At 42.4% G+C, this 27,986-nt stretch overlaps 1 protein-coding gene and 1 non-coding gene across 2 annotated transcripts in view; one reads left to right on the top strand and one right to left on the bottom strand.

Moving 5' to 3' along the window:
• The first annotated feature begins 3,014 nt into the window (after positions 1–3,014).
• Positions 3,015–27,986, top strand: part of ALK (ALK receptor tyrosine kinase) — a 777,689-nt gene continuing 752,717 nt past the window's right edge. Inside the window, exon 1 of the mRNA XM_007470876.1 lies at positions 3,015–3,693. Coding sequence (XP_007470938.1) covers positions 3,015–3,693 — 679 coding nt within the window. The remainder of the gene's footprint in view (positions 3,694–27,986) is intronic.
• TRNAG-CCC (transfer RNA glycine (anticodon CCC)) lies at positions 9,615–9,687 on the bottom strand. Its single transcript has one exon. It is a non-coding gene; the product is annotated as a tRNA-Gly (tRNA).

The following is a 27,986-nucleotide window of genomic DNA, read 5'->3' as shown; positions in this document are numbered from 1 at the left end:
TTCCTGTGTGGATGGTGGGATCGTTAGGTTTCCAGGAATGCGTTCAAATAATGGAAGGGTCAGAGAAGATTATGTCTCAGGGCTCTAATCCAAGCTCCGAGTTGGCAGTGTCGCGCTGCCCCTCCCCCCTCCCTTCCCCTGGCCTCCAGTTTTATTCCAGAACTGCTTTTCCGAAGTCGGACCCGTTTACTCTCTTAAATGCAAAATTAGAGAGAATGCTTGATTACAAAGGCCTCTTCCAGTCCTACCATTCATCCAAAACACGCTCCTCTTCACACAGCAGCGAAATAGGGCAGGGAATCTGGAGGCGGGGAAGGAGGGAGAGAGGGAAGAGGGATGGATGGAGGGCGGGACGGGCTCTGTGCTTTTCTCAATGAAAGCCGAGGCCTCTGCAGATTTGCATAGGAAGCCGACCTCGCCGCGCCATTGGCTGGCGGGTGCGAGCGGGGCGGGGCGGGGCTGAGTGGGCCCAGCTGCGGAGAGGAGTTGGCATTCGAGCCCCGCCCCCGCCTCGGCCCGGCCAGCTCCCGGCTCGCGCTCTCTGCTCCTCCAGCTGGAAGTGGCGGACGCCCAGGCAGCTGCGATAGAGCGGCTCCGGGGGCGGCAGCGGTGGTAGCAGCTGGCACCCCCGCTGCCGCGGTCGGGAGGGTCGCGGAGCACAGAGGCGACTTCCGGCCGCGCTCTGGCCAGCCACAAAAGACACGGGAGCTGCTGATGAGTGAGGAGGGGGCAGCAAGATTTCGGGCTCTCGGGCCCTGAATGCTTTCACTCCGCTGCTGCCGCCAGGGCCGCTTTGGTGCCTGGGAACTCTTGAGACGCCGGAGGAGAGCAAGGACGCTGAAAACTTGAGCGGCGGGGGCTCGATTCAGGTCCAGAAGTTCAGCGAGAAGTGCAGTCCGAAGACCTCCCGCTGCGGAGGGTCGAAGGAGGGTGCGAGAGAAGGAAGCCGGTGCCCTCGGTCACCCCTCCTTTTCCCCCCGCAAACGAGGAACAGGAGCTCAGAGGAGCCGAAAGCAGCTCAGGAGGCGGCCAGGACAGCAGACAACAGCTCGAAGCCACAGTTCCCAGCAGGAAAGTTGCAGAGGATTGGAGGCCGCTCGAGAGCGGACACACCACAGCTCAGGCCGCGGGGGGCAGGAGAGGACGGTACCCAATTGCCATCTCCCTTCAACCATAGTAGTCTCTCTCATTCCAGAGCGCGGGGAGCTACGGACGGGGGCGCGGCATTCCGCGCGGCGCGCGAGAGGCGCAGCTGCCGAGACCTTCGCGCTTCAGGGTCTCTTGACACGCCTCCGAGCCTCCAGCAGCGTTTTGTTGAGATTCCTGCTCGCCTCCTTGCAGTTGAAGGAAAGGGAATCGAGTGCACGCACAATCCCCCTGAGATCAGGTGGAAGGAGCCCTTCAGGACCAACGACTGTTCGGAGCTCTTTCCCATTTGGGGGGGTGGGGGGAGCGGAGGGCGAGGCTGGATCCCGAAGACTCCGGAGACTAGTATAAACAACCCCCCTTTGGCGGGATGGGAGCCATAGGGCTTCTGTGGCTGCTGCTGCTGCTGCTGCTGCTGCTTTCACCGGCAGCCTCAGGCTCCGGGACCGGGACCGAGACCGGCCAGCGCGTGGGCTCACCAGCCATAGGGTCGGCGCTGCAGCCCCGGGAGCCGCTCAGCTACTCGCGCCTGCAGAGGAAGAGCCTGGCGGTGGACTTTGTGGTACCCTCTCTCTTTCGCGTCTATGCTCGGGACCTGCTGCTGCCGCCGCCGTCCCCTTCGGAGCCGAGGGCCGGCCAGCTGGAGGCGCGCGGCTCGCTGGCTCTTGACTGCGCCCCACTGCTTAGGCTGGTGGGGCCACCACCCGGCGCCAGTTCTCCCGCCCCGGCCCGGGCACGGACGCTGTCCCGGGTGCTGAAGGGAGGCTCGGTTCGCAAGCTCCGGCGCGCCAAGCAGCTGGTCCTGGAGCTGGGAGAGGAGGCGATCCTTGAGGGGGTGTTGCCTGCGGCCCCCCCCCCCCGCCTCGGCCCGGCCAGCTCCCGGCTCGCGCTCTCTGCTCCTCCAGCTGGAAGTGGCGGACGCCCAGGCAGCTGCGATAGAGCGGCTCCGGGGGCGGCAGCGGTGGTAGCAGCTGGCACCCCCGCTGCCGCGGTCGGGAGGGTCGCGGAGCACAGAGGCGACTTCCGGCCGCGCTCTGGCCAGCCACAAAAGACACGGGAGCTGCTGATGAGTGAGGAGGGGGCAGCAAGATTTCGGGCTCTCGGGCCCTGAATGCTTTCACTCCGCTGCTGCCGCCAGGGCCGCTTTGGTGCCTGGGAACTCTTGAGACGCCGGAGGAGAGCAAGGACGCTGAAAACTTGAGCGGCGGGGGCTCGATTCAGGTCCAGAAGTTCAGCGAGAAGTGCAGTCCGAAGACCTCCCGCTGCGGAGGGTCGAAGGAGGGTGCGAGAGAAGGAAGCCGGTGCCCTCGGTCACCCCTCCTTTTCCCCCCGCAAACGAGGAACAGGAGCTCAGAGGAGCCGAAAGCAGCTCAGGAGGCGGCCAGGACAGCAGACAACAGCTCGAAGCCACAGTTCCCAGCAGGAAAGTTGCAGAGGATTGGAGGCCGCTCGAGAGCGGACACACCACAGCTCAGGCCGCGGGGGGCAGGAGAGGACGGTACCCAATTGCCATCTCCCTTCAACCATAGTAGTCTCTCTCATTCCAGAGCGCGGGGAGCTACGGACGGGGGCGCGGCATTCCGCGCGGCGCGCGAGAGGCGCAGCTGCCGAGACCTTCGCGCTTCAGGGTCTCTTGACACGCCTCCGAGCCTCCAGCAGCGTTTTGTTGAGATTCCTGCTCGCCTCCTTGCAGTTGAAGGAAAGGGAATCGAGTGCACGCACAATCCCCCTGAGATCAGGTGGAAGGAGCCCTTCAGGACCAACGACTGTTCGGAGCTCTTTCCCATTTGGGGGGGTGGGGGGAGCGGAGGGCGAGGCTGGATCCCGAAGACTCCGGAGACTAGTATAAACAACCCCCCTTTGGCGGGATGGGAGCCATAGGGCTTCTGTGGCTGCTGCTGCTGCTGCTGCTGCTGCTTTCACCGGCAGCCTCAGGCTCCGGGACCGGGACCGAGACCGGCCAGCGCGTGGGCTCACCAGCCATAGGGTCGGCGCTGCAGCCCCGGGAGCCGCTCAGCTACTCGCGCCTGCAGAGGAAGAGCCTGGCGGTGGACTTTGTGGTACCCTCTCTCTTTCGCGTCTATGCTCGGGACCTGCTGCTGCCGCCGCCGTCCCCTTCGGAGCCGAGGGCCGGCCAGCTGGAGGCGCGCGGCTCGCTGGCTCTTGACTGCGCCCCACTGCTTAGGCTGGTGGGGCCACCACCCGGCGCCAGTTCTCCCGCCCCGGCCCGGGCACGGACGCTGTCCCGGGTGCTGAAGGGAGGCTCGGTTCGCAAGCTCCGGCGCGCCAAGCAGCTGGTCCTGGAGCTGGGAGAGGAGGCGATCCTTGAGGGCTGTGTAGGGCCCCCAGGGGAGGCGACTGCGGGGCTGCTCCAGTTCAACCTCACTGAGCTGTTCAGCTGGTGGATTCGCCACGGCGAAGGACGGCTGAGGATTCGCCTGATGCCCGAGAAGAAGGCGTCGGAAGTGGGCAGAGAGGGAAGGCTGTCCGCTGCGATCCGCGCCTCCCAGCCCCGCCTTCTCTTCCAGATCTTCGCGACCGGGACCGGTGAGCAGCTCCCGCCCGAGCGTTTCGGGATTTGGTTTCTTACAGGCATCAATTTGCAACCACTATCAATTAACCCTCCTTTCCAGAACCACAGCCTGCGGTTCTTAGCTTTCTTTCCTTCTTCCACAAACCTCCTTCCCCAGTTAGACTGTATTTTCCTGAACGCAGTCACTCCCCAAGGGATTCTCCTTTCCTCCCCAGCAAACAAGTTGGGAAAAAAGTTTCCTGTTCTTGGAAGAATAACTCTTTCTACTGACTTTACACAGGTTCTCAGCCAAGATTGGATGCCCTTCTTCTGGGGCTCCTGGGACAGCTGAAATCCCTCTAGTCTGTGTTCTGAGAGCTTTTTGGTTCTAGATCTCAAAACTCTTGCCCTTCTTCTTTTCGCTTTGTTCCTCTTCCTGGCCTCCACAGATTTTGGAAATGTGACTTTCTCAGGGAATATAGAACTCCTTTTCATATTACTGAATCCCACGCAGCTATCCCATCCAAATGTTGGCTTACCTAGAAATTGCCTCTTCTTCATTAATTCATTCTGCTCTCCACCTAACCCCAGGCTGCTATCCACTCACAGACTCTTGTTCTTCCTCTCAGATGTGTTGGGAGAGCCCTAGAGGAACTAAGGGACAGGGGACAGGAGGGAGCTGTGGAGAGAGGGAGCAAAGTTGCCAAGATTTTTCCTTTGGGGAGTCACTCTGAAGCCAGGAAGAGACAATAGTTGATTTCCCTTTCTTTCCCTGTCCCCAGTTCCTTTTCTCCAATTCTTAGCTTGAATATCTGCAGCAACAGATCTGGATGACAGTCTCTGGCAGGCCTGTTTCACTGCAGATCTCTCTGCTGGAGACTCCTGAAATGGGGTTTCTGTTTCATTTACTCTCATTTTCTTCCCATATTCACTGAGTTGGGGGTGTTTATTCAGGCACTTACTTCTAACTCTTCCCATAATGTCCGTTGACTGGTGGCTTTGAATGGATGTTTCTCTTGTAAAACCATTGGGGAAAGGCTTGTCAATAAAATACACAATGTAAGTGAATGAGAAAGCACAGAAAAGAAAGCATGACTTTTAAAAGCCTACATTAATTTCATTGGGCAAAACCCAGCATCTTTTCTGTCATTCTTGTTGTCAGAAATAAATGAAATTCTTATGCTCCACTGGTTACTAATGTCTTGTATTCATTGGATGGGAAGCATTGAAGAAAAGCCCATTGTAGAGCTACAGATATCTCCCATGCTTGTCCCAACACACACACACATGCTCCCACATATACCCAATAGTCTAATGCAGCAGGGATATTCAGAAGCTGAGGTTTCTCAGTCATTGCAGAGAAGGCATACTGGTATGTGGTCCGCATGGAAAACAGAGTCTGGATGCATATTTCAGCATTAGCATTAGTGGCATTGGCACCTAAAATGACCCCTTTGTGCTCAGTTTTGGAATTTACACTAGCTCATGGTAAGACAGGGTCTGATGAATTTGACAGTGCTTTCTGTGAACTGAGATAGGAGGCCAATACTGTTGTCTCACTACAGATACTTTTATATTTTTGGAACTAATTTATTTGTTTATATATTTTTAAACATCTTTATTGGAGTATAACTGCTTTACAATGGTGTGTTAGTTTCTGCTTTATAACAAAGTGAATCAGCTATACATATATCCCCATATCTCCTCCCTCTTGTGTCTCCCACCCACTCTCCCTATCCCACCCCTCTAGGTGGTCACAAAGCACCGAGCTGATCTCCCTGTGCTATGCAGCTGCTTCCCACTAGCTATCTGTTTTATATGTGGTAGTGTATATATGTCCATGCCACTCTCTCACTTCGTCCCAGCTTACCCTTCCCCCTCCCCATGTCCTCAAGTCCATCTGCATCTTTATTCCTGTCCTGTCCCTAGGTTCTTCAGAACCATATATATATATATATATATATATTTTTTTTTTTTTTAGATTCCATATATATGTGTTAGCATATGATATTTTTCTCTTTTTGACTTACTACACTCTGTATGACAGTCTCTAGGTCCATCCACCTCACTACTAGTAATTCAGTTTCATTTCTTTTTATGACTGAGTAATATTCCATTGTATATATGTGTCATATCTTCTTTACCATTCATCTGTCAATGGACACTTAGGTTGCTTCCATGTCCTGGCTATTGTAAATAGTGCTGCAGTGAACATTGTGGTACATGACTCTTTTTGAATTATGGTTTTCTCAGGGTATATGCCCAGTAGTGGGATTGCTGGGTCATATGGTAGTTCTGTTTTTAGTTTTTTAAGGAACCTCCATACACTACAGATACTTTTGTAAAGAACAGCTATGCTTTAATGTTGTCTTGGCTTCTGTGGTTTATACATGCTACGTTCTCTTTTAGTGCTTAATGTTTTTGTAATGGATATAAAAATTATTTCTCTGTGAATGCAGATTTTCTTCCACTTTCATGTCTCTGAGCATCTCTGGAACCTTCCCATCATTTCTTGTTAAATGACCATAGGCTCTAGCAGTGTAGATGTTGATGATAGGCAAAAGGGGCCCTTTCTACAGCCCTGAACTTACCTACTATAAACAGGCAGGTTGCTTGAAGTTATCAGTGTTGCCTGTGAAGAGTCACACGCTTAATGCTTTTGAAGAATATACTCCAGTCAAGCGTTAGATAGGGAGTTGAAGCTGCCGAGTGAGGGAGTTTCATGTAGAGATTAGTGTGCTCCAGGAGCTGCTCTGCTACTGGCAGTAGGGAAGCACAATGAGCATCCCAAGTCCTCCGTCAGCAACACAGTCCGTTTGGCAGCTGGACCAAGCCCTTATGCATCATTCGATACATCTAGCAATGGTGGTTTTAGAAAGAGCCAGGATTCTGCTATTAAAAGGCTAGAAATTTTGGCCAAGCATTTTTCATCAGGATTGGGATCAAATGTTTATTGATGGGATCAAATAAGACACCAAGTGTAACTGGATGAGGTCCCCATGACCTCCAGAGAGACAGACAGCTTAACTGAAAAGCACTTCAGGCCTTGTGGTGACCACACTTGGAACAGGCTGGACTCTCCTGCTCTGAGACATATGCTGTCTGCAGTTAGGCAGCCGGCCATGCAGGACTAGAGGCCTAGCTTCTCGCTTTACAACTGCCTCCCCAACCTCATTTAGGTACAATCTCCACTTAAGACTCCCTGTGGAGGGCGTGGACACACCCCTTCATATCATGTTTCATGTTTGGGGCAGCATATACTATTGTGGTTTCATTCATTTTCTTGTATGAAAATTGAAGCTTAGGTTCTCACAGTTGGGTTGATTTTACTGTTTATCATGTTTGAGGAAATGGGTTTCTTCTTTTTATATAGGCTCTGATTTATAGAAAAGGCATTTACCTGTTCTGTGACATAGGATCTTCAATTAAGCAAAGGAAAATAGGCACAACTCAGTAAATTTCTCCCTGCTTCTGCCCAAGTAACTAGTGGTCTGGTCTAGAGGGGCATAATCTTGCTGATGGGACTATCTGTGGGGAGGGAAGCGGAGAGGATGGGTCTTCTTCCACCCCTTGTGTTGAGGGGCCTGGGGCAGTCATTTATCTCAGACTAAAGACAGGGTACCAAACCTGAGCAGAACCATGGCTAGGAATGTGGTAAAAAATGGAAGGCACCTAGTCAGGACAAAGCAATACCTTCATATCATTTGCAGTTTGGGCTATCTGACAGAACAAAAGAATGTCTAAGAGGCCTTATAATGCATGATATACTAATGTCTTTTCTTTGTGGGTTGTTTTGAATTCATAAATGGGATCAGCGTTTCGAAGTCTGAAGTAGTTCCCCAGAGCACCCATTCATGGAAAAGAGGTAGAGAGACAGCTTCTGGGATTGTACACGTGGTGTGCACTATCTTGGGACAGCCCAAACCACAAAGAAGTTGTCTGCCTGGAGGCTACCACATTGCCCATAGCTCCACTTTGTAACCTGTTTTGACATCTTACTTCTGCCATCCTCCATGCAGAGGCCTAGAGGATAATGACCTGTGGGGTAAGAGGGCCTGTTTCCCTGTTAATACCCTCTTTCTCACTCCAAGAAAGGGGATATATGATTTGGGACTTTATATGTACCACGGAGAGGCCTAAGCAGTTTAGAGTAGGTGTATGCAATGCAACACCCCTTGACCTCACATAACTGTCAGTCCCTTCCCATTTCATTTCTGGAAAGGGCAAAGAGAGAGAAGGAAGATAGAGAGGAAACTGGAGCTCCCAGAAGGGATATTGGTTATTGGAGGTGAATTGGGAGGGTTGGAACTAGTCCAGAGAAGAGCAGAGAGCTGATTTAAGAGTGGAAGGGACTGATTTATGATGAAAGATGAAAAGAATTAAATATATATGGCTGGGCTAAGTGGTGATGAAGGGAAAGCCATGGTAACAATCTACAAATCTCTGAGGAGGGAAAGTGGCAGTGAAGAAGAAGAGTTATTTAGTGTGGCCACAGAAGTAATAGGATGAGACTTTCAGAAGGAAACTTCGGGTTGGATATCAGGGAAACCTTATTTTCTGAAATTGATATTCCTCTGGCTATGGAGTGGAATTCCAAGGGAGCAAAAGTGTAAGGTGAGATGTGGGTCAGACAAGCCACAGCATTCATAATTAATCAGTTCTATATTTTCGAATGTTGAGAAACTGCAACAGGCAGGAGAGCCAGGATGGGGACCAGCAGCAGGAATCAGGATATTTTGGGTTACAACTCTTGAGATTCTCTGGGTATTGATGTTTCCAGGGGGAAAAGAAAATAACTGCATATGTAACTCTGAAGTTTGTGGGAAGTGCTTACAAGAAGATTGTTAGTATCTTGGAAAAAATATTTTGAAATTACTGAGTTTATTCTTCTCTGTCCCTAGATTAAGCAGAGTGCTTCTCTGGGGTTTTGGTATATTCAGTAGGGGGAGGCACACTCACCTAGGACTGTGCATCTAAGATGCATTTATAGGTGTGTGTGGCATCAAGTCCTTGGGCAAGACAAAAGGTACCCGGGTCTTGAGAAGATGAGATCAGTTCTAGGTTTGGTGAACTCCTACCAGTACTGAAAACCCTTTGAAATGTTGAGAATATATACAGCTGTTTGAAAGATGGGATTCTTCTAAATCCAGTTGACCCTTTCACAAATTTCCAAAAGAGAAATAAGATTCATAAGGGGTACATGTGTGGGATGTTGGAGGAGAGTGTTCTTGTTAATATAAATGAGTGCTTTTGTGAGGCAGTTCGTCTGCTGAAAGTGAAGAGGTTTGGGCCTGCGGGTAGGAGAAGAGGAGAGTTGTGTGGGCAAAAGCTGCAGCCTGCTGCTACTCTTAACATTACTGCCTGACTTCACTTCATAGATTTATAAAAGAGATTTTGTTTTTTTAAATAGCCATTCTTGATGTCCTGTTACAGTTGTATGGAACTTTATAATTTATAAATCACTTTAATATTTATTATTGTTACCAATCCTACAGTAGGAAGAGCTAGTATTTGCTTTATTTTATAAATGGAGTAACTGGAATCCAGAAGTTTGATAACACTTTTTCAAGGACATTCAGATAGAAAGTTTTAGAACTGGAAACTTTCATTTATGTGTTGAGAGGTTATGAGTTGCTAGAGGATGTGGTAGGTACTGACTAGGACCACAGATCCTGCCTTCAAATCAGAGCTCTTTCCACTACAGGAATCATCTCAAGGTTCATGTTATAAACAACCAAGACATATAAATAGAGGAAAAGCTTTACATTATCTTTGTCAGAAGGCCATACAATAAGTATTTGTTGGGCAATAGCCATGACTTGGAAATTTTTCTTAAAACCTTTTTTTTTGAAAGTTGTTTTGTTTATTTTTTAATTGAGGAGGTGAATTATTAAAAATATTTATTTATTTATTTATTTGGCTGTGCCGGGTCTTCACTGTGGCACACGGGATCTAGTTCCCTGACCAGGGATCAAACCTGGGCCCCCTGCATTGGGAATGCAGAATCTTAACCACTGGACCACCAGGAAAGTACCACATTTCTTAAAATCTTTAAGGCCCAGTTTCGTCATTTGAAAAATGGGTATAGTAATAGTTCCTATCTCAAGATGTCATCATGAATATTAAATTAGATGATGCATGTAAATCCTTAACCCAATGCCTGACACATCATAAACTGCTCCATCAATATGAACAATTATAATTTTTCCTAGAAGCAGCAACACCCCAGCATCTGGTTGTGTAGGTTGTGCACTCTACAATTCCAAGGGTTCTATATACATTTTAACCTATTTGAATGGTACCATCTGGAGTTGTGCAGTCCTCATGTGTGACAATATGTGGCAACCCTGGCAGAAATTGTGGTACTGTGTGTTCCCCATGCAACTAACTTCTGACTCCTAAGAGATAAGAGGTGAGATCCAATGGAAGTGGGGAGTGGCCAGGGTGGTAGTTTCGAATTGTCCAATCATGGAAGGCCTGGTTTTCCCAGAAATATAGATGAAAAGGGGCATTGAGGTGTGGTATTTACTTTATTCCTATCAACTATTATCCTCTTATAGGTCTTTTGACCTTGGATTCAGTCCAGAGATTCAAGTAGCATATTTACAATCCAATTCTTTGTTCTTCTGTAGAAATAAACCAAGCCTTAACTTTGTGAAAGTATGAAAACTAATGCCAAGGAAGAAAAAGATAGAGGCATTACAGAACAGTGGTTTTTAGATGGTGGATCTTCCCTGAGAGTGATCTGTGCAGTCCAGGCCCCACCATGTCCACAGACATGCTGGACCACTGGCCTCTGATAACTCCTTTATTGTAATTAGCTGGAGCTGTGCCCTTCCTGTACACTTCTAGCCTCACTCTTCATTGTCAAATGGAGAGATGGAAAGTCCTAAATGATAATGGACATGAGCCCATGAAAAGCAATTAAATCTTTGAAATTCCATGGAGACTCATAGCCCAGGGACTTGAATGGGAGGCTGACTTAGGAAAGTACCTCAACCTAAAATAAGCTGTTAAGCATCTACTCTGTATTTTATAGGTGGTGGGTTTTTTTGTGAGCCAGAGATGAGCCATTGCCTCCAAAAGATGCACATGGACATCATCTGTGCTTGGGAATAGAAGAAGATGGGTGTTGGTGAGGATGGTTATAGGTCCAGGGGTCATGTGGGGAGAGCTGCAAATAGAACTAGCAAGGATCCCCGTGGATGCCTTCTTCCTTAGAACCATTGCCTTGTCCTCCGATCTAGGTTGTGGCCAGTGTTTCTTAACCTAGTGATGACCTGGGCTCTTTCACACAGTAAAGGTGTGAGACAGGAGCAGTTAAAAGTGAGTGTTGGCCTGGTGGTGAGGCAGTGGAGTGGGAAAGGTACCCCAGTGCCTTTTTGGGTGAGTCACATTTCTCAAAACAACTTTTATTTTCTTCAGTAAATCTTGTGATGAAATTTCCAGCTGGACTGTTCTGAGCTTGGGTCCTTTCCCAGGGAAATTCTGTCAGATTCATTTGGTGATATAACCTAGGCATTCCAGAAAGTGGGAGGTCCCAGAACAGGGCAGGAGGAGAGCTCCCTTGGGGCAGATTCACCTAACCAAATGGTTAATTAAGAGTCTTTTTTCCTTGAATCGTCCCTTTCTGGCTAAGTAACAACAGGTGCATGAAGAGGTAGGCAGTCAGAATTCCCTAGAGTAAGGAAAATGCTAAAGGGTAGGTATGAAAAAAAAGTATGAAAGTAAAAAAAAGAAATCTAGGGCTTCCCTGGTGGTGCAGTGGTTGAGAGTCTGCCTGCCGATGCAGGGGACACGGGTTCGTGCCCCGGTCTGGGAAGATCCCACATGCTGCGGAGCCGCTGGGCCTGTGAACCGTGGCCACTGAGCCTGCGCATCCGGAGCCTGTGCTCCGCAACGGGAGAGGCCACAACAGTGAGGGGCCCGTGTACCGCAAAAAAAAAAAAAAAAAAAAAAAAAAATCTAAGCATGCTTAAAGGAAATCAGGAAACTAGCCAAAAGAAATCAGAAGGAAAATCTAAACCATTGGCTATATTTTTCTTTTTCTCTTATTTATGTTTTATTCAGTTTTCACTGGAATATAGGTTCATGAGGGTGGCCATGGGCAGAACTCCTCTATAGATCCTTTTTACATTCTCAGCCCAGATAATTAAAATAAACATTCTTCGGTGAACAGAACACTAGATTAGGAGCTAGGAGGCCTAGATTCTTTTATGATATTTTCCTTTATTGGATTTGAAATAGTGTGCAACTCCTTGAGCCTCTGGGTGTTTGTTCCTAAAGGAGATAATACAGATCTTGTCTTGACTACCTCATGGATTCGCTACGAGCATTGTATGAGATAACCCATGTGGAAGGCTTCAGTCTGGATTATTCAGAAATAAATATATAGGGCAGTAGAAAAAATGAATATACAAGATCATGAAAGGTACTGAGTTTCTGCTTTATCCATCCATGGTTTCAGCCAACCCTTGGCGTTAGGAGCAGCTGTACAAGGTCCCAGTCTTTGAGGCAGGCCTTAAGTTTCAGTTAACAGCTCAGAAGAACTGAGACGGGGTTGTGTAGCCCTTCCCCAAGGTTCCTAAAGTGAGATTCTTTCATTGAAATCAGTTTGTGCAATTCCAGAATTCTCTGGAAATGGATCTCTGGTAGTGGGACATAGGAACCTGTATTTTAGTGTCAGAAAATGATTTGTTTTTTAATTAAGGCACAGTAAATACAATAAAGTGGATTGAGTGCATTGATCTTGTGTACAGCTTGATGATAATTCACATATACAACACCCATATAATCACCGCCCAGATGAAGATGCAGAACATTTCTAGCATCCCCAGAAAGCTTGCTCCTGTCCTTTTGCAGTCTGTATACACCCCCTAGCTAAGGTAACCATCCTTATCATCCATTAGTTTTGTCTACTTTTGAATTTCATGTAGATGGAATCATATCACATGTACTATTTTGTGTCTGGCTTTTTTTACTCTACATGATTTCTGTGGGGTTCATCAATGTCGTTGTGTGTAACAGCATTCTTTCTTTCTTTTTCTTAAATTGCTGCATTGTATTCCTTTATATGAATATAACACCATTTATTTATACATTTTCCTATCAAGGAATTGGACTTGTGCAAAATCAAAAGTAAAAGGTCCTATTCTAAATAATGAGTAAAATAATAAGTCAGATTTGGGGTTGAAGCCCAAGGCTACTTATTTTCTTCTTTGAACTTCAGTTTTTCTTATTTGTAAAGTGAGAAAAATAATACCCACCTCCCAGGGTTACTGTGATAATTAAATAGCATAAGGCATGTAGTAAGCCCTGACACACAGTTGGTATTCAACAAGTGTTAGTTTTTTCCCCAGTTCTTGATTATATTTCTTCCATTGGTGGCCAGAATGGATTCTTCAAAAGCTTCCTAAAGCAGGGAAGGGGGGGCCTTGTTACAAATGAGGTCATTAACTCACAGAGGGAAAAGTAACAACCAAGGACCATGTAAGTTACATGTAATAACTCTTAATTTTATTTTAAATAAGTAAAATATTTTAAATAAAACAAACATTTCTTGCACTCAGTCAAAATTAACAAATAAAATATTCAATAAATAAATCAAAAATTTCAAAACTCTTCGGTCTTATATTCAGGTCAAAGAAGAGAAAAAAATGTAGAGCAGACAGAAAAAGGTGGGCAGAAACACAACAATATTTATATATATAGAGAGAGAAGAATGAGAATGACAGATATAAGTGGAGAAACTGAGAGAGGAATGTATAAGAAGAGGTAACCCAGGAAAATAGAGGGCAGGAATTATCTTCTGGACACTGAGATGCATAGATATAGAAAACGAGACCAAAAGAGTGACAGAAAGAGAAAGGGGAGACGGGGAGGGAAGGAGGAAGGGAGGAACACTTGATTATTTTTGGTCTGGAAGGATTATTTTTGCCCTGGTGTCTGAACTTATGACCAACATTATATAATGGTTATTTTCAATTTTATTGAAGTATAATTCACATATAATAAAATGCACCTGTTTGATTTGTTTGATAAATGTATACATCTGTGTAACCACCGTCTTAATTATTACAGTATATAGAACATTTCTGTCAACCCCTAAAAGGTCTTTCTTGACCTTTTGCAGTGAACCCCCTGTACGTCCTGCCCTAGGCAATGTCTGATTTTATTTCTATTGCAGTAGATTAGTTTTGTCTGTTCTGGAGGTTCATATAAATGGAGTCATACAGTATATTCTCTTTTGTGTCTGGCTTCTTTCGCTTAGAATTCCAATGCTTTTAAGATTTTATAATGTAGTTGTGTGTATTAGTAGTTTGTTTCTTTTTATCGCTCAATAGTATCTCATTGTATGAACATACAAGTTGATCCTTGAACAACACGGGTTTGAAGTGCGAGGGTCCACTTATATGTGGATTTTTTTCAGCAGTAAATACTACACAGTCTTGCAGTGGTTTGAATCCACTGATGTGGAACGACAGATATGGAGGAACTGAACCCTGTATTGGGAGGGCCAAATATAAATTATATGCAGATTTACAACTGTAAGGAGGGTAGGTGCCCCTAATTTCTGCATTGTTTAAGGGTCAACTGTATTACAATTTATTTATCCATTCATCTGTTGATGGACCATTAAATTGTTTCAAGTTTGGGGCTCTCATGACTAAAGCTGTTATGAACATTTTGTGTATAATTCATTTTGTGGACATACGTTGTCACTTCTCTTAAATCAATTATGGAATTGTTGGATTGTATGGTAAATGCATGTTTAACATTATTAGAAATTGAAAAATTATTTTTCCAAGGTAGCTGTACCATATTATACTCTCATCAGTGATGTATGAGAGTTCTACTTGCTCCATCCACATCCTTGAAAATACTTGGTATTGTCAATATGTGGTGGCATTTCATTGTGGTTTTAATTTGTATTTCTATGTATTGGTTATCCAACATTGCATAGGAAATCACCCCCAAAGTTAGTGGCTCAAAATAATAGTAAATAATTTATTGTCTTTTATAGTTCCTGTGAGTTAGGAATTTGGGAAAAGCCTGACTTGGTGCTTTTTGTATGGAGTCTCTCATTGTGGGCAGACATCAGCCAAAACTGCAGTCATCTTAAAGCTTGACTGTGGCTGCAGGATTTACTTACAAGGGGCTTTGCTCACATGGCTGGCCATCTGATGCTGGCTACTGATGAGGTCTCAGTTCTTCACCAGGTGGTCCTCTCCACAGGACTGTTGGAACACCCTTGTGACCTGGTGTCTGGCTTCCCTCAGACTGAGCTTCTATTGAGGTGATCATATGGTTTTTCTACTTCTACTTTATTTTTTTGATAAATATGATGAACTACAGTATTTAATTGTTCAAATGTTAAATTAGCTTTAAATTCCCTGGATAAACCCCACATGGGCATGACTTATTCTCCTTTTATTTTTTATTTTTTATTTTTTATTTTTTTCTGTACTCGGGCCTTTCACTGTTGTGGCCTCTCCCGTTGCGGAGCACAGGTTCCGGATGCGCAGGCTCAGCGGCCATGGCTCACGGGCCCAGCCATTCTGCAGCATGTGGCATCTTCCCGGACTGGGGCACGAACCCGTGTCCCCTGCATGAGCAGGCGGACTCTCAACCACTGCGCCACCAGAGAAGCCCCTTATTCTCCTTTTTACATATTGTTGGATCAGCTCACTAATACCTTGTTGAGGATTTCTGCATGTTTATGAAGATTACTGGTCTATAGATTTCTTTTCATGTCTTTGACAAGCTTTAGGGTCTAGGTAATGCTGGGATCATAAAATGAGTTAGGAAGGGCTCCCTCTTCTTTTTCCTAGAAGAGAATTATAGTTTTTTCTTTCTTCAATTATTTTTAGTAGAATTTGTTACTGAAGCCATCTTGGCTTGGTGTAGTCTTTGCTGGAGTGTTTTTTTTTTTTTTGCGGTACGCAGGCCTCTCACTGTTGTGGCCTCTCCCGTTGCGGAGCACAGGCTCCGGACGCGCAGGCTCAGAGGCTGTGGCTCATGGGCCCAGCCGCTCCGCGGCATTGGGATCTTCCCAGACCGGGGCACGAACCCGTGTCCCCTGCATTGGCAGGCGGACTCTCAACCACTGCGCCACCAGGGAAGCCCCAGCTGGAGTTTTTAATTACTAAGTAGATTTATTTAATAATTATAGGATTATTCAGATTATCTGTTTATTTTTGAGTGAATTTTAGTAGTTTGTATCCTTAAGGAAATTGGTTCATTTTATCTTATTTGTTGAATTAATGCAAGTTAGGTTGTTCATAATATTCCCTTATTTTTTTTATGTCTGTAGGGTCAGTAGTGATGTCCCTTCTTTTACTCTTGATGCTGGTAATTTGCATCATCTCCCTCTTTTCTTTGTCATCATTCTGGCTAGAGAATGACCAATTTACCAATTTTATTGAATTAAAAAAAACCTTTTGTGATATTGATTTCTTCTATATTATTTTTCTTATTCAAATTTCATTGATTTCTGCTCTGGTTTTATTATCTTTCCTTCATTTTGTTTACCTTGGGTTTAATTTGCTCTAATTGTTTCTAGTTTCTTAAGATCATTGATGTGAGATTTTTTTCCCTCTATTTCAAATATAATCATGTAATGCTAAAATTTCTCCCTAATAACTGCTTTAGCTGCATCGTACAAATTTCATTATGTTGTAATGAAATTTCATTTACATTCAATTAAAGTATTTTCTAATTTTCCATTTGGCTTTCTCTTTGACCCATGGTTATGTATGTTTTATTTCTTACTATTTGGAGGATTTTCCAGATATCTTTCTTTCACTGATTGCTAGTTCAATTCTGATATGGTCTGAGAATATATTTGGTTTGCTTTCAATAATTTAAAATTTGTTACGGTTTATTTTATGGCCCTTATCTTGCTGAATTTCCATGCATACTTGAAAAGAACATGTTTTCTGTTATTGTTGGGTGGAATGTTCAATAAATGTCAATTAGGTCAGTTTGGTTAATAGTGTTGTTCAGGTCTTTTATATCCTTGGTTTTCTGTCTGTTTGTTATATGTGTCACCGATAGAGGATTGCTAAAGTCTCTAGGTTTTTGTTTGCCTCTTTCTCCTTTCAATTCTATCATGTTTTGCTTCTCTATTTTGAAGCTCTGTTATTTTGAAGCTCTGTTATTATGTGCCTACACATTTAGGATTGGTATGTATTCTTCATAATTTGCCTCTTTGATTTTATGCAATATCTCTTTTTATCTCTAATGATATTCATATTTTGAAGTTTCTTTGATATTAATATAGCCATTCAGCTTTCTTTTGATTAGTGCTAACATGGTATATCTGTTCTATCCTTTTACTTTTAATCTATATATTTATTTAAAGTATATTTCTTATTGAAAACATATGGTTGGATTTTATGTGTTTTTGAAAAATTCAGTCTCACGATGTCTATCTTTTACTTGGTGTGTTAGATCACTTGTATTTAATGTTATATTTGATATGGTTGGATTTAGATCTACAATTTTTATTATTATTATTATCATTATTATTCTTTCTCTCTGTTTTTTGTTTTTCTCTTGTCTCTTTCCTGGCACCTTTTGAGTTAGTTGAATATTTTTCAGTTTTAATTTATCTATTTTTTTGCTACATCTCTTTGTATTGTTATTTTAGTATTTGCTCTTGGGATTTTATATATGTATAGACTTTCACAGTTTATTTTGAGTTGACAGTTTACTACTTCAAGTAAAATATGGAAGGCTTACAACTATATATGTCCCTTTATCCACCCCCTTAATATTATAGTTGTCATATGTGTTATATCTACGTAACTTAAAATCCTGCTAGACAATATTTACAATTTTTTCTTTCCGCGGTTATTCGTATCTTAAATAACTTAAGAGGAGAAAACTTGTCCTTTATATTTACTCAGATACATACCATTTCTTTTGTTTTTTATTCTTTCTTAAAGCTCCAGATTTCCCTGTTTTATCATTTTCCATCAAGAATTCCCTTTTGAATTTCTTTTAGAACAGGCCTTCTGGCAACAAATTCTCTTAGTTTTTCCCTTATCTGAATGTCCTTATTCCCCCTTCATTTATGAAGAATATTTTTACTGGGCACAGAGTTCTGGGTGGACAGTTCTTTACTTTTTGCTCTTTAAGAATGTTGTTCCTCTCTTTCATAGTTTCTGGTGAGCATTCTGTCATTAAATTGTTCTTCCCTATATGTAGCTATTTTCAAGATTTTTCCTTTGTTATTGATTTTCAGAAGTTTTATTATGATGAATCTGTGCATGAAATTTTATTTGATTCTCTCCTCTTTGCAATTTGTTGAGATTCTTGATCTGTAAATTTAGGTCTTCCATGATATTTGGGGAGTTTTTCAGCCATTATTTCCTTTTTTTTCCCCTGCACCAATATCTTTCTACTCCCCTATGGTACTCTAATTGCACAACTATTAGACCTTTTGATATTGTCTCACATGCTCTTGAGGCTCTGCTAATTTATTTTTTCAAAATTTTTTTCTTTCTGTTCTGCAGATTGGACAGTTTCTATGATTTGTCTTCAAGTTTACTGAATCTTTACTCTGTCATCTCCATTTTGTGATAATTTTTTATTTTAGATATATTTTTCAGTTTAAATTTTCCATTAAAAAATTTCTATTTACCTACTGAGAACCACCTTTCCATCTCTTTTCCAGAATGTTTATGTTTACCTCATGGAGCATAGTTATAACAGCTTCTTTAAAGTCTTTGATAATTTCAGCAACTGATCATCTTGTTTTTGGCATCTGTTGATAATCTTTCTCCTTAAGAATTGGTCACTATTTTTGTTCTTCTTTACATATTGTGTAGTTTTAGGTTGCATCCTGGAAAATTTGAACATTATGATGTTTGGTCTGACACTTGAGTGTGGTTTAAACCTTAGTTTTGTTCTTAAAGCCTTTGTTTTGTTGCTTTGAGTCTGTCCACACAAGTGCCGCTCACAGGTGAGCTGGAACCTTGGGTCATTTTCTTTACAGAGTTAATATATTTCCTTCTCCATCTCTCTCCTCTTCTAGATTTTCCTTAAATTCACAGTTTTACCCACTTGTACTACTGTGGCACAACTCCTGCAACTAGGGTTGCCTTCAGGCAAAACAGAGAGATAAAGAGAAATAAAACAGGGATTCTCTCCATACTCTTTGGCCTGAAGGGGTCCCTTTTACCCAGTCTTCTGGCCTGAAAGATGTGTTTTTTACAGGGTTTCTATTAGAATTTTGGCTGCTGACACCGCCAGCTAAGCTAGCTCTCTTGAGGGCTTATCGTGAAATGAGAAAAAAAGAGAAGAACAAGCAAAGAAGTGGAGATCTCTCTCCATACTCTCTGGATCACAGGGCCCTTTTCCTGGCCTTTTGGCCAGAAAGAAAGGATTTCTCCAGGTATCCTTATGAGTTGCTTTTCCAAGTTTTGACTTTCTTCCTCAATATTCCTGGTTTTATTTACTTTTCAGAGTCCCTTGATAGTTGTTTTTGTATTTTGTCCAGAGTTTTTGGTTGTCAGCTGCAGGATAATAGGATTTAGTGGGCTTACTCCATCTTGGCTGTAGTAGAAGTTCCTTGTTCCTTTTTGAATCACTTTCAATCTACAATATTTTTCTTTCATCCATTAATATTTAGTGTTGTACCATTCTTCTGTATTTAAATTTGCTCAGATTCTGTTTGCTAAAAGTGTCTTTTGCATTTATTTCTGAAGATTTTCACTGGATATACTTTTAGGTTGATAGCACTTTAGTGTTGTTCTATTGTTACATGGTTTGCATTGTTTCTGATCAGAAATCAGAGAAATTTTTATCTGTATTTCCCCTTCTGTTTCCCCCCCTACCATCCCATGGTTGCTTTAGGATTTTGTGTTTATCATGGGATTTCAGCAATTTGATTATTATGTGTATTGTGGTTTTCTTTATGTTTTTCTTGCTTGGGATTTGCTGAGCAACTCTTGGTTCTATAGGTTTATATTTTTCATCATATTTGGAAATTTTTCATACATTTTTTCTGCTCCCTATTCCTAAGAATCTAATTACAATTATGTTAATTAATGTATTCCCACATTTCATTAAAGGTCTATTAATTTTTTTTTCAGCCCTCTTTCTCCACTTTTGTCTGGATAGATTTTTTTGCTTGTTTTAAAGTTCATTCCCTTTTTTAAAAAAATAAATTTATTTATTTATTTATTTGTTTATTTTTGCTGCGTTGGGTCTTCATTGCTGTGCACAGGCTTTCTCTAGTTGTAGCGAGTGGACACTACTCTTCATTGCAGTGTGAGGACTTCTCATTGTGGTGGCTTCTCTTGTTGCGGAGCACAGGCTCTAGGCACAGGGGCTTCAGTAGTTGTGGCATGTGGGCTCAGTAGCTGTGGCTCACGGGCTCTAGAGCACAGGCTCAGTAGTTGTGGTGCACGGGCTTAATTGCTCCATGGCATGTGGGATATTCCCAGACCAGGGCTCAAACCTGTGTCCCCTGCATTGGCAGGTGGATTCTTAACCACTGCACTACAAGGGAAGCCCAAAGTTCATTCCCTTTTCTTCTACAGCGTCTAATCTGCTGATAAACCAGCCTATCTAATATATTTTCAGTTTTGATATTATATATTTTTTTAGCTCTAAAATATCTACTTCCATTTATGTTTCTCTCCTCATTATGTTTATGTTTTTTTAGAAGTCCTGAACATATTTATAATAGCTGCTTAAAAGTTCTTTCTGAGGTAGTCTGGTACCATGGGAAAGAGCACAGCCATTAGAATCAGACTTCCTGGGTTCAGATCTTAGCCTTAATGCCTACAAGCTGGGCTGATCGTAGGCAAGTTACTTATTAATCTTTCTGGGCTTCAGTTTCCTCAAAATGGTACAAAGAGATTATCTCTCTTGGAGGGCTATTGTGAGAATAAATGAGATAATACCTAAAGTTCTTAAAACAATAGTGCCTTGCACATAATAAGCACTCAATAAACATTGACTGTTATAATTTTTTAAGTTCCTTTCTGCTAATTAAATTATTTCTGTCATTTCTGTGTCTGTTTCTATTGACCAGTTTTTCTCTTGGTTAAATATCACATTTTCCTGCTTCTTTGTATACCTAGTAATTTTTTATTGGATATTGCATATTACAAATATTACATTGTTGAGTATGTGGATTTTGTTGTCTTCATTTAAAGACTGTTAACTTTTGTTTGCCAGGCAGTTAATTTACTTGCCCATCAATTTGATACTTTTGAGGATTATTGTCAAGTTTTACTAAAGGAGTTTAGAGGATCCTTTATTCTATGGTTAATTTAGGTTTTGTCTTAAGATTTGGCCTTTCTACAGTCTGCACTGAAAGACTTGAGTGTTCAGTGAGGTTTTCTACTCTGGTTATTAAGCACTTAAACATTTCCCAGTTCTGTGTGAGCTGCAGAAGTTTTTCAGCTTGCACTTCCCTCAGAGATATTCTTTTCCTGGTAACTATTCTTTACCCAGCCTTGTGTAATCTCATCCTATGAATGCAACTTAATACTCAGCCAAAGACTCAAGGGGACCACTGTGCAGTTTTATGGAGTGTTTTATCTCTCTCCATCTAGATGTTCCTTCTCTGGTTTGCTCCCTGATAATTCAAGCTGCATCAGCCTTCCCAAACTCTGCTGTCTATTACCTCAGGCCTGTGAGACCACCTTGCTCTATTTGGATCTCTCCTTCCTGTATCAGGGTGTGGTAAATGCCTCCAGGCAGAAAATCAGGGCAGTGCTAAGGCCTACATTTTATTTTCCCTCTCCCAAAGATTATAATCCTGTGCTACTGATTATCCAATAAAAACAGTTTTTTCATATATTTTGTCAGCTTTTTATAATTTTACAGCTTTTTATGACAGAAGGGCTAATCCAGTGCTTGTTGAGTATTCCATCATGGCTGGGCATCTGTATGATGAATTTGGAGATCAGAGTCATATTGGTTTGTTTCCAGAGAAACAAACCCCATGTAAAAAGATGTGAAAAAAGAGGGAAGAAAAGTGAAGGGAAAGAATACAGAAGACCTAGTTTCTATGTTGTTGATTCCCAACAGTAGATCCACAGAGAATCTGTCTCTCACACCTTCCCCTGGCTCCAGGTACACCCAGAGTTATCCATCTCCTGCCACCACCAGTAGCAGAACCGGTCCATTTTACTCAGTGAGCCCATTTTGATTCCTTCTTCCAGGTTTTAGGTTTAAAAGCACAGGGAAAGACGACATTTCTAACCAAAGATGGAAGAGAAAAGGGTTTCTTTGAAACTGATCAAATGCAATTAAGGCAGAATATACAATTCATATACCTTTGATTAACCTTTACCTAGAGGGAAATGATTGGTGATTAAGAATTAGATGAGGTGAATAATTATATCAGGAATCTGCCTTCGAAGAAATCTCTTTCAGCACTGGAGAAAAAGTTGATAAAAAACATATAGATATAGGGCTTCCCTGGTGGCGCAGTGGTTGAGAGTCCGCCTGCCGATGCAGGGGACGCGGGTTCGTGCCCCGGTCCGGGAGGATCCCGCATGCCGCGGAGTGGCTGGGCCCGTGAGCCATGGCTGCTGGGCCTGCGCGTCTGGAGCCTGTGCTCTGCAATGGGAGAGGCCACAGCAGTGAGAGGCCCGCTTACCGAAAAAAAACAAAAAAAACATATAGATATAGATGAGAGGGCTCACCAAAGAGAAATCAGACAAAGGAATTCTTTTTATGGATACCTATAAGTTTGGACTTTTGCCTGAGGAAATGCTATTTATTGGTTTGTTTTTTTACTGAGCACTTACCAAGTTGAATGAAATACAATCTCTTTCTCCCAGGAGGAGTTCACAACTAGCTGGGGAGAAAAGGCAGACAAGCCATGCTAATAAATAACTCCAGTGAAAGGTATCACTTGAATGGTGGACAAATGATGCAAGTGGTTATAGTGGTTCAGTGGAGGCTTGGAGAGGTCAGTTCCTGCTGGGGTGATTAGGGACAGGTTCAGTCTGTACCCCCAGATCCCCAAAACCATTCCTTTACAGTCTGATGAGCTTCACTTGTTCAGTGCATGATAGGAGAGGTGAAGTTCCTCTGAGACAGGAAATTATACCTCTGAAATTTTAGAAAGAATAAACTTATTACCTTTTGGCAGGGAGTCAAGTCAAAGGGTATCTACTGAGAATGATGGTTTTCTTTTGGGATTACGAGAGAAGTGAGTTAGAAAAAACATCCAGAAGGAGGTGATTTGAGAGGTCTTGGAGTGAGTACATAATTAGACTTGAAAAAGAGAAGGGCAAAGGACCTTTCAAGTTGGGGCAATAACAGAAAATAATGCCCAGAGGAAGAACAACTGGTTAGAGAGAGAAAGAGAGACAGACAGACTGACTCTGTGGTGTGTGTGTGTGTGTGTGTGTGTGTGTAAGAAAGTAGAACTAGCCAGAACAGAAAGGTCTAAGGAATATTGGGGGTTGAGGGGATGGGTACTGAGTCAGATACTCTGAATTAGATGTGGGACTGCCTTATTGAGTCAAGAATTTACATTTGATGCTGAAGAAATCAGAAAGTGTTTAGTTCTTGAGAAGGGGTGATGCATGTTTATTGCACATTGACTGAAGATTCTTTAGAAAATGTAGTTTAGTCATGGGTTTCAGGCCTGGACCACAGGGAGGGCTGGTAGTTGGATCTGAGCCCTGAGAGGCTGTCGCACTGGCTCAGGAATGAGGTACTCAGAGACACCGAGATGTGAGGGAAACAAAAAGGAAGAACTCAAAGGTCTAAGGTTTTGGGCCGGGGACGCTGTAGACTGGTAGTGTTACTGATAAAGCAGACAGTTAGAATGAGGATCTGGTCTGGGGCAGAGTGGCTAGCATGATAACAGTTGTAGTGGGCATCCATCTGAGGATCAGGTTATCTGGTATGCACGTGGAGATGTGGAGTGGAAACAGGAACAAGTGAGAGGTCCAGACAGAAGATATGGATGTGGGAGCTATTTACATGGAAGGAAGGTCACACCTAAGATTTAAGAAGGCTCAGAATTAGGCAATGGAATGGAGTCAATGATGTTATCAGAAAGAACTTTCTTACAAGAAGGAAGAGAGGCCGCTGGATTGTGTGGTGTCATGGAAACTGAGGGAAACAGATGTTCCATAGATGAGTAGACAGGTCATTGTGTTTGACCAAGAGCCTTCTGGAGAGCAGTCATAGGCACAAGGAAGTTTAGAGGCAGTGCTGAGAAATTGGAGCAAAATGTGCTTACGTAGTAGTTCAAGGAGTCTATCTGTGAAAGGAAGAAGAGAAGAGAAAGAGACTGAGATGTCAGTGATGTTAGAGGGTTCTGCAGAATGAAGAAAGGGTGTGTTAAGGATAGATGAAATTCTTAATGTTGAAAATCATAAGGGGAAAAGCTAAAGAGAAAGGAAGCTTCAGGTACCAGAAAGAAAGGGGATAATTGTGTAGCAAGACCACTCAGTCTAGGCATTGCAGACTCTTATACAGGCCTCAGATGCCATTCCATCCAGGCTCTGTCTGCTTCTGCAGTCTCTTCTTTACTAGTGTTACTGCCATTTCATCTTTTAAAATATGTCTGGGGGATGGGGAAATCACTGTTTTATGAGGCTGCCCTGTGCTTGCTGGACAGATCTGTTGGAAAAATATTTAATACTGGCTGAATTCTACTCCTCCGTAACTTAATACTAATGGTAACAGCTACCATTGAACAGTTTTACAGATTACTGTATTTAGTCTTCACTTTAACACAGTAAGGTTGATTTTATTATTATTCCCATTTTATTAGTTATTCCCAGATAACTAAGTCTCAGAGAGGTTAAGTCACTGGCCAAGGTCACATAGCTAAGGAGAGAAGGACCTGGTATTTGAATCCCAACCAGTTTAACTCTACCCGTATAATTGCTATGTCTTATTGCTCCTACTTGTGACTGTTATTCGTTCCCCAAGTAGTGTCCTTTCTCCAATATGAGGGCCCTTTAAATGTTTAAAGTCAGTTATCCTACATATGCTGGATAATTTCCTTTGTCTCCTCCTCCTTTTCTTTCTCTTCCTTTTTCTCACCTTTTTCTTTCCTTTTTTTTAAAATTGTTAATTCAACAAATGATTATTGAGCAGCTTCAGAATATCAGACACTGTGGTAGGTGATGCATAGATAGCAATGGATAAAACAGACCAAGGCTTTGCCCTCATGGGGTTTGTAGACTGTGGAGGGAAGCATATTGAGTGTGCAAATTAACAAATACATATATAATAAGAAAAGATGATGAGTGCTGTGAAGAAAACAGACATTCTAGCCTCCCTTGTCAGTTTTCCTCATAAACTCTGGGTTTCAGAGTGCTCACTATGCTTCTTTCCTCCTGATGCCTTCTCCTTTTAAAGGGTGTCCTTCAAATGAGGACAGTTTCTGCTGCTGTGATCTGATCATTGTGGAGCACGTTGAGACTCTTAACTGGGAATCCTTGTGATACTGCAGCTTAGAGGTAGGAATGGGCAGAACCACAGGCAGGGGTGACTGGAGAGAGGACAGATGTGCAGAGGGCCAAGCAGAGATGAAGGATGGAGAGCCCAGGAGTGGGGACAGATGGTTTCAATCCATTCCATGAAGTGTGAGCAAAGGTCATGCTAAATAGATCACGAAGCCATGCGTCCCCTTCCATTCCACAGATCCTGCCTTTCCCTTCATGCTCCAGCCCCTCTGAACCCACGCATGTGTCACAATGGGCAGCTAAGGTCAGAAATGTGCTACAGGGAAAGGTTTCTCCCCTTTCTCCCTTCCCTCTTTCCTTCCTTCCCTTCTAGTTCCCTCCCCTCAACCCTCCCCTCCCTCCCTCCCTCCCTGCCTCCCTTCCTTCCTTCCTTCCTTCCTTCCTTCCTTCCTTCCTTCCTTCCTTCCTTTCATAGTATTAGTCTTAATACCATAGTTTGGAAGACTCTGGTTGGAGAAAAATGTCAAGAAGTACAAATGCAGATTTGATACATCTGACCTTTCTTCTCTTCAGAACAATAAATGTCAAATTGCTTAAAATGACAGCCAGGATGGCTAGAGATTATTTATGTCCTTAAATATTTAGAAACATAGTTTAGACTTAAGTCTAATTTACATGAAGATTCTGACCAATGAGAATCATAAACACTTTTAAGGGACCAGCATAAGCAGTGATGTTTACATTTAAGAAAACAGAAAATGTTTTGAAAAAGCATTCTGAAAAATCAGAATAGAATGAAGTGGTAAGTGATTCCTGATAAGTAATGAGAACATTTGATAATATCAAGAAGGTATTTTGTGACACAAAATTGTGTTTGGGTTTTTTATATCTGCGTGGTGTGGTTTGGTAGCATTCCAGAGAAAGACCCACAATCCACATGTCCTGTCCTTTGATTAAATACAAAATATTATATATATGCATTTTTACTTGAATCACTTATCCCATTTTACTAAAGACGTTTTACTGTTAAAACAGAAGGAGGGAGAATTATCTTGCTCCAGCTGTGTAAATCCTGATAGGAGTATATAATCCTTCAGCCTGTGGAGGGTGTCATTCTTTACTCTACCTCATACTCAATTATCATCAGAAGCAGCAGCATCCCTTTTAGAGTAGAGGCTTTGAAAGGTGTTTTTTGTTTTTGTTTTTGTTTTAAATAACTATGAACATTAGTTAACCCGTTTACTTCTGAAATGACACATCATTGCATTGTGTTAAGAAAATAGAACCTGAAGTTAGTTCTGGTTCTGGTACTCAGCTCCAGAACTTAGAAGTTCATAAAGTAGTGAGACAATAACATTTTTCTGCTCCTGGAAGTCTCATCTGTAAAATAGAGATTATGTAATAACAGAGATCATTATAGCACTTGCTTTATAGGGTCCTTATGAGGAGTAAATGAGATAATTAAAAGAAGAGTTTAGTACAGCACCTGCCACATGGTTAAAGGACTGAAAATATTATTTATTATCTTCTATTTTAGTATTATTGTTGTTTTATTAGTAAAAGGTTCCCCTAACTATTTTTTTGTTCCTTCTTTTTTATATCATATTTGCTGAAATTTAGCTGTATTCAAAATTAGAGTTTATCCTTTATAAAATACAGTTAAGCAAAGAACCCAAAAGAAAGCTTTAAATGTTGTAGACTAAAGCAGCCTATTTGCTCAAAGAGCTAAAGTCATCAGAAAATCAGTGCCATCCCATTGTGCATTTCCTAAGAGTTCCATATGGATCTGGCAAATCTTTTCTTTGTTTCTTTTTTAACGTCAAGTAATTTTAATTAAGTCATGAAGATTATTTCTAAACTCTTAAGATATTCACTATAAGATCTTTTACTTTCATAGCAGAAAAAGTCCTTATTTCTATAATTAACTATGAAGTTTGAAAACCTATGTAAGTTGAGGCAGTGGAAGGAGGCAAGAGAGTTTTGGACCAGGAGTCATGGGATTAGGTTTTCATTTTAGGATATGCTGACTTGTCCTATTTGAACCTAGGCAAAACACCTAAACGTTCTCAGTTGTAGTTTCTGTCATGTGAAATAAGTGAGTTCTAATCTCTACTATCCCTTTCCTGTTAAAATTCTGTGATTCAAACCTATTTCCAGGGCTGGTTTTGAAGCATTACTGGGAAGATCCTAGAGCAATGATAGTAAATGATAACCTTCTCTGATTCTTATATACTGGTAACTAGCAGATTATGATAAGAATTGTTTACCTCTAACTAATATACCTTTTCTCCACATCTACACCAGCATTTGTTATTTTTGGTCTTTTTGATGATAGCCATTCTGACAGGTGTGAAGTGATACCTCATTGTGGTTTTGATTTGCATTTTCCTGATGACTAGCGATGTTGAGCATCCTTTCATGTCCCTGTTGGCCATCTGTATGTCTTCTTTGGAAAAATGTCTGTTCAGGTCTTCTGCCCATTTATTAATTGATTCATTTGTTTTTTTGATATTGAGTTGTATGAGCTGCTTATACATTTTGGGTATTAACCCCTTATTTGTCGTATCATTTGCAAATATTTTCTCCCATTCAGTAGGTTGTCTTTTCATTTTGTCAGTGGTTTCCTTTGCTGTACAAAAGCTTTTGTTTAATTAGCTCTATTTGTTTAATTTTGCTTTTGTTTTCTTTGCCTTATGAGACAGGTCCAAACAATATTGCTATGATTTATGTCAGAGTGTTCTGCCTATGTTTTCTTCTAGGAGCTTTGTGGTTTCTGGTTTACATTTAGGTCTTTAATTCATTTTGAGTTTATTTTTGTATATGGTGTGAGAAAATGTTCTAATCTCATTGTTTTACATGTGGGTATCCAGTTTTCTCAGCTCTACTCATTAAAGAGACTGTCTTTTTTTTTTTTTTTTTTTTTT

Source organism: Lipotes vexillifer, unplaced genomic scaffold (assembly GCF_000442215.2).
Source record: "Lipotes vexillifer unplaced genomic scaffold, Lipotes_vexillifer_v1.1 scaffold717, whole genome shotgun sequence".
NCBI classification, from domain to species: Eukaryota; Metazoa; Chordata; class Mammalia; order Artiodactyla; family Lipotidae; genus Lipotes; species Lipotes vexillifer.
This window is presented reverse-complemented; position numbering and strand designations above follow the sequence as displayed.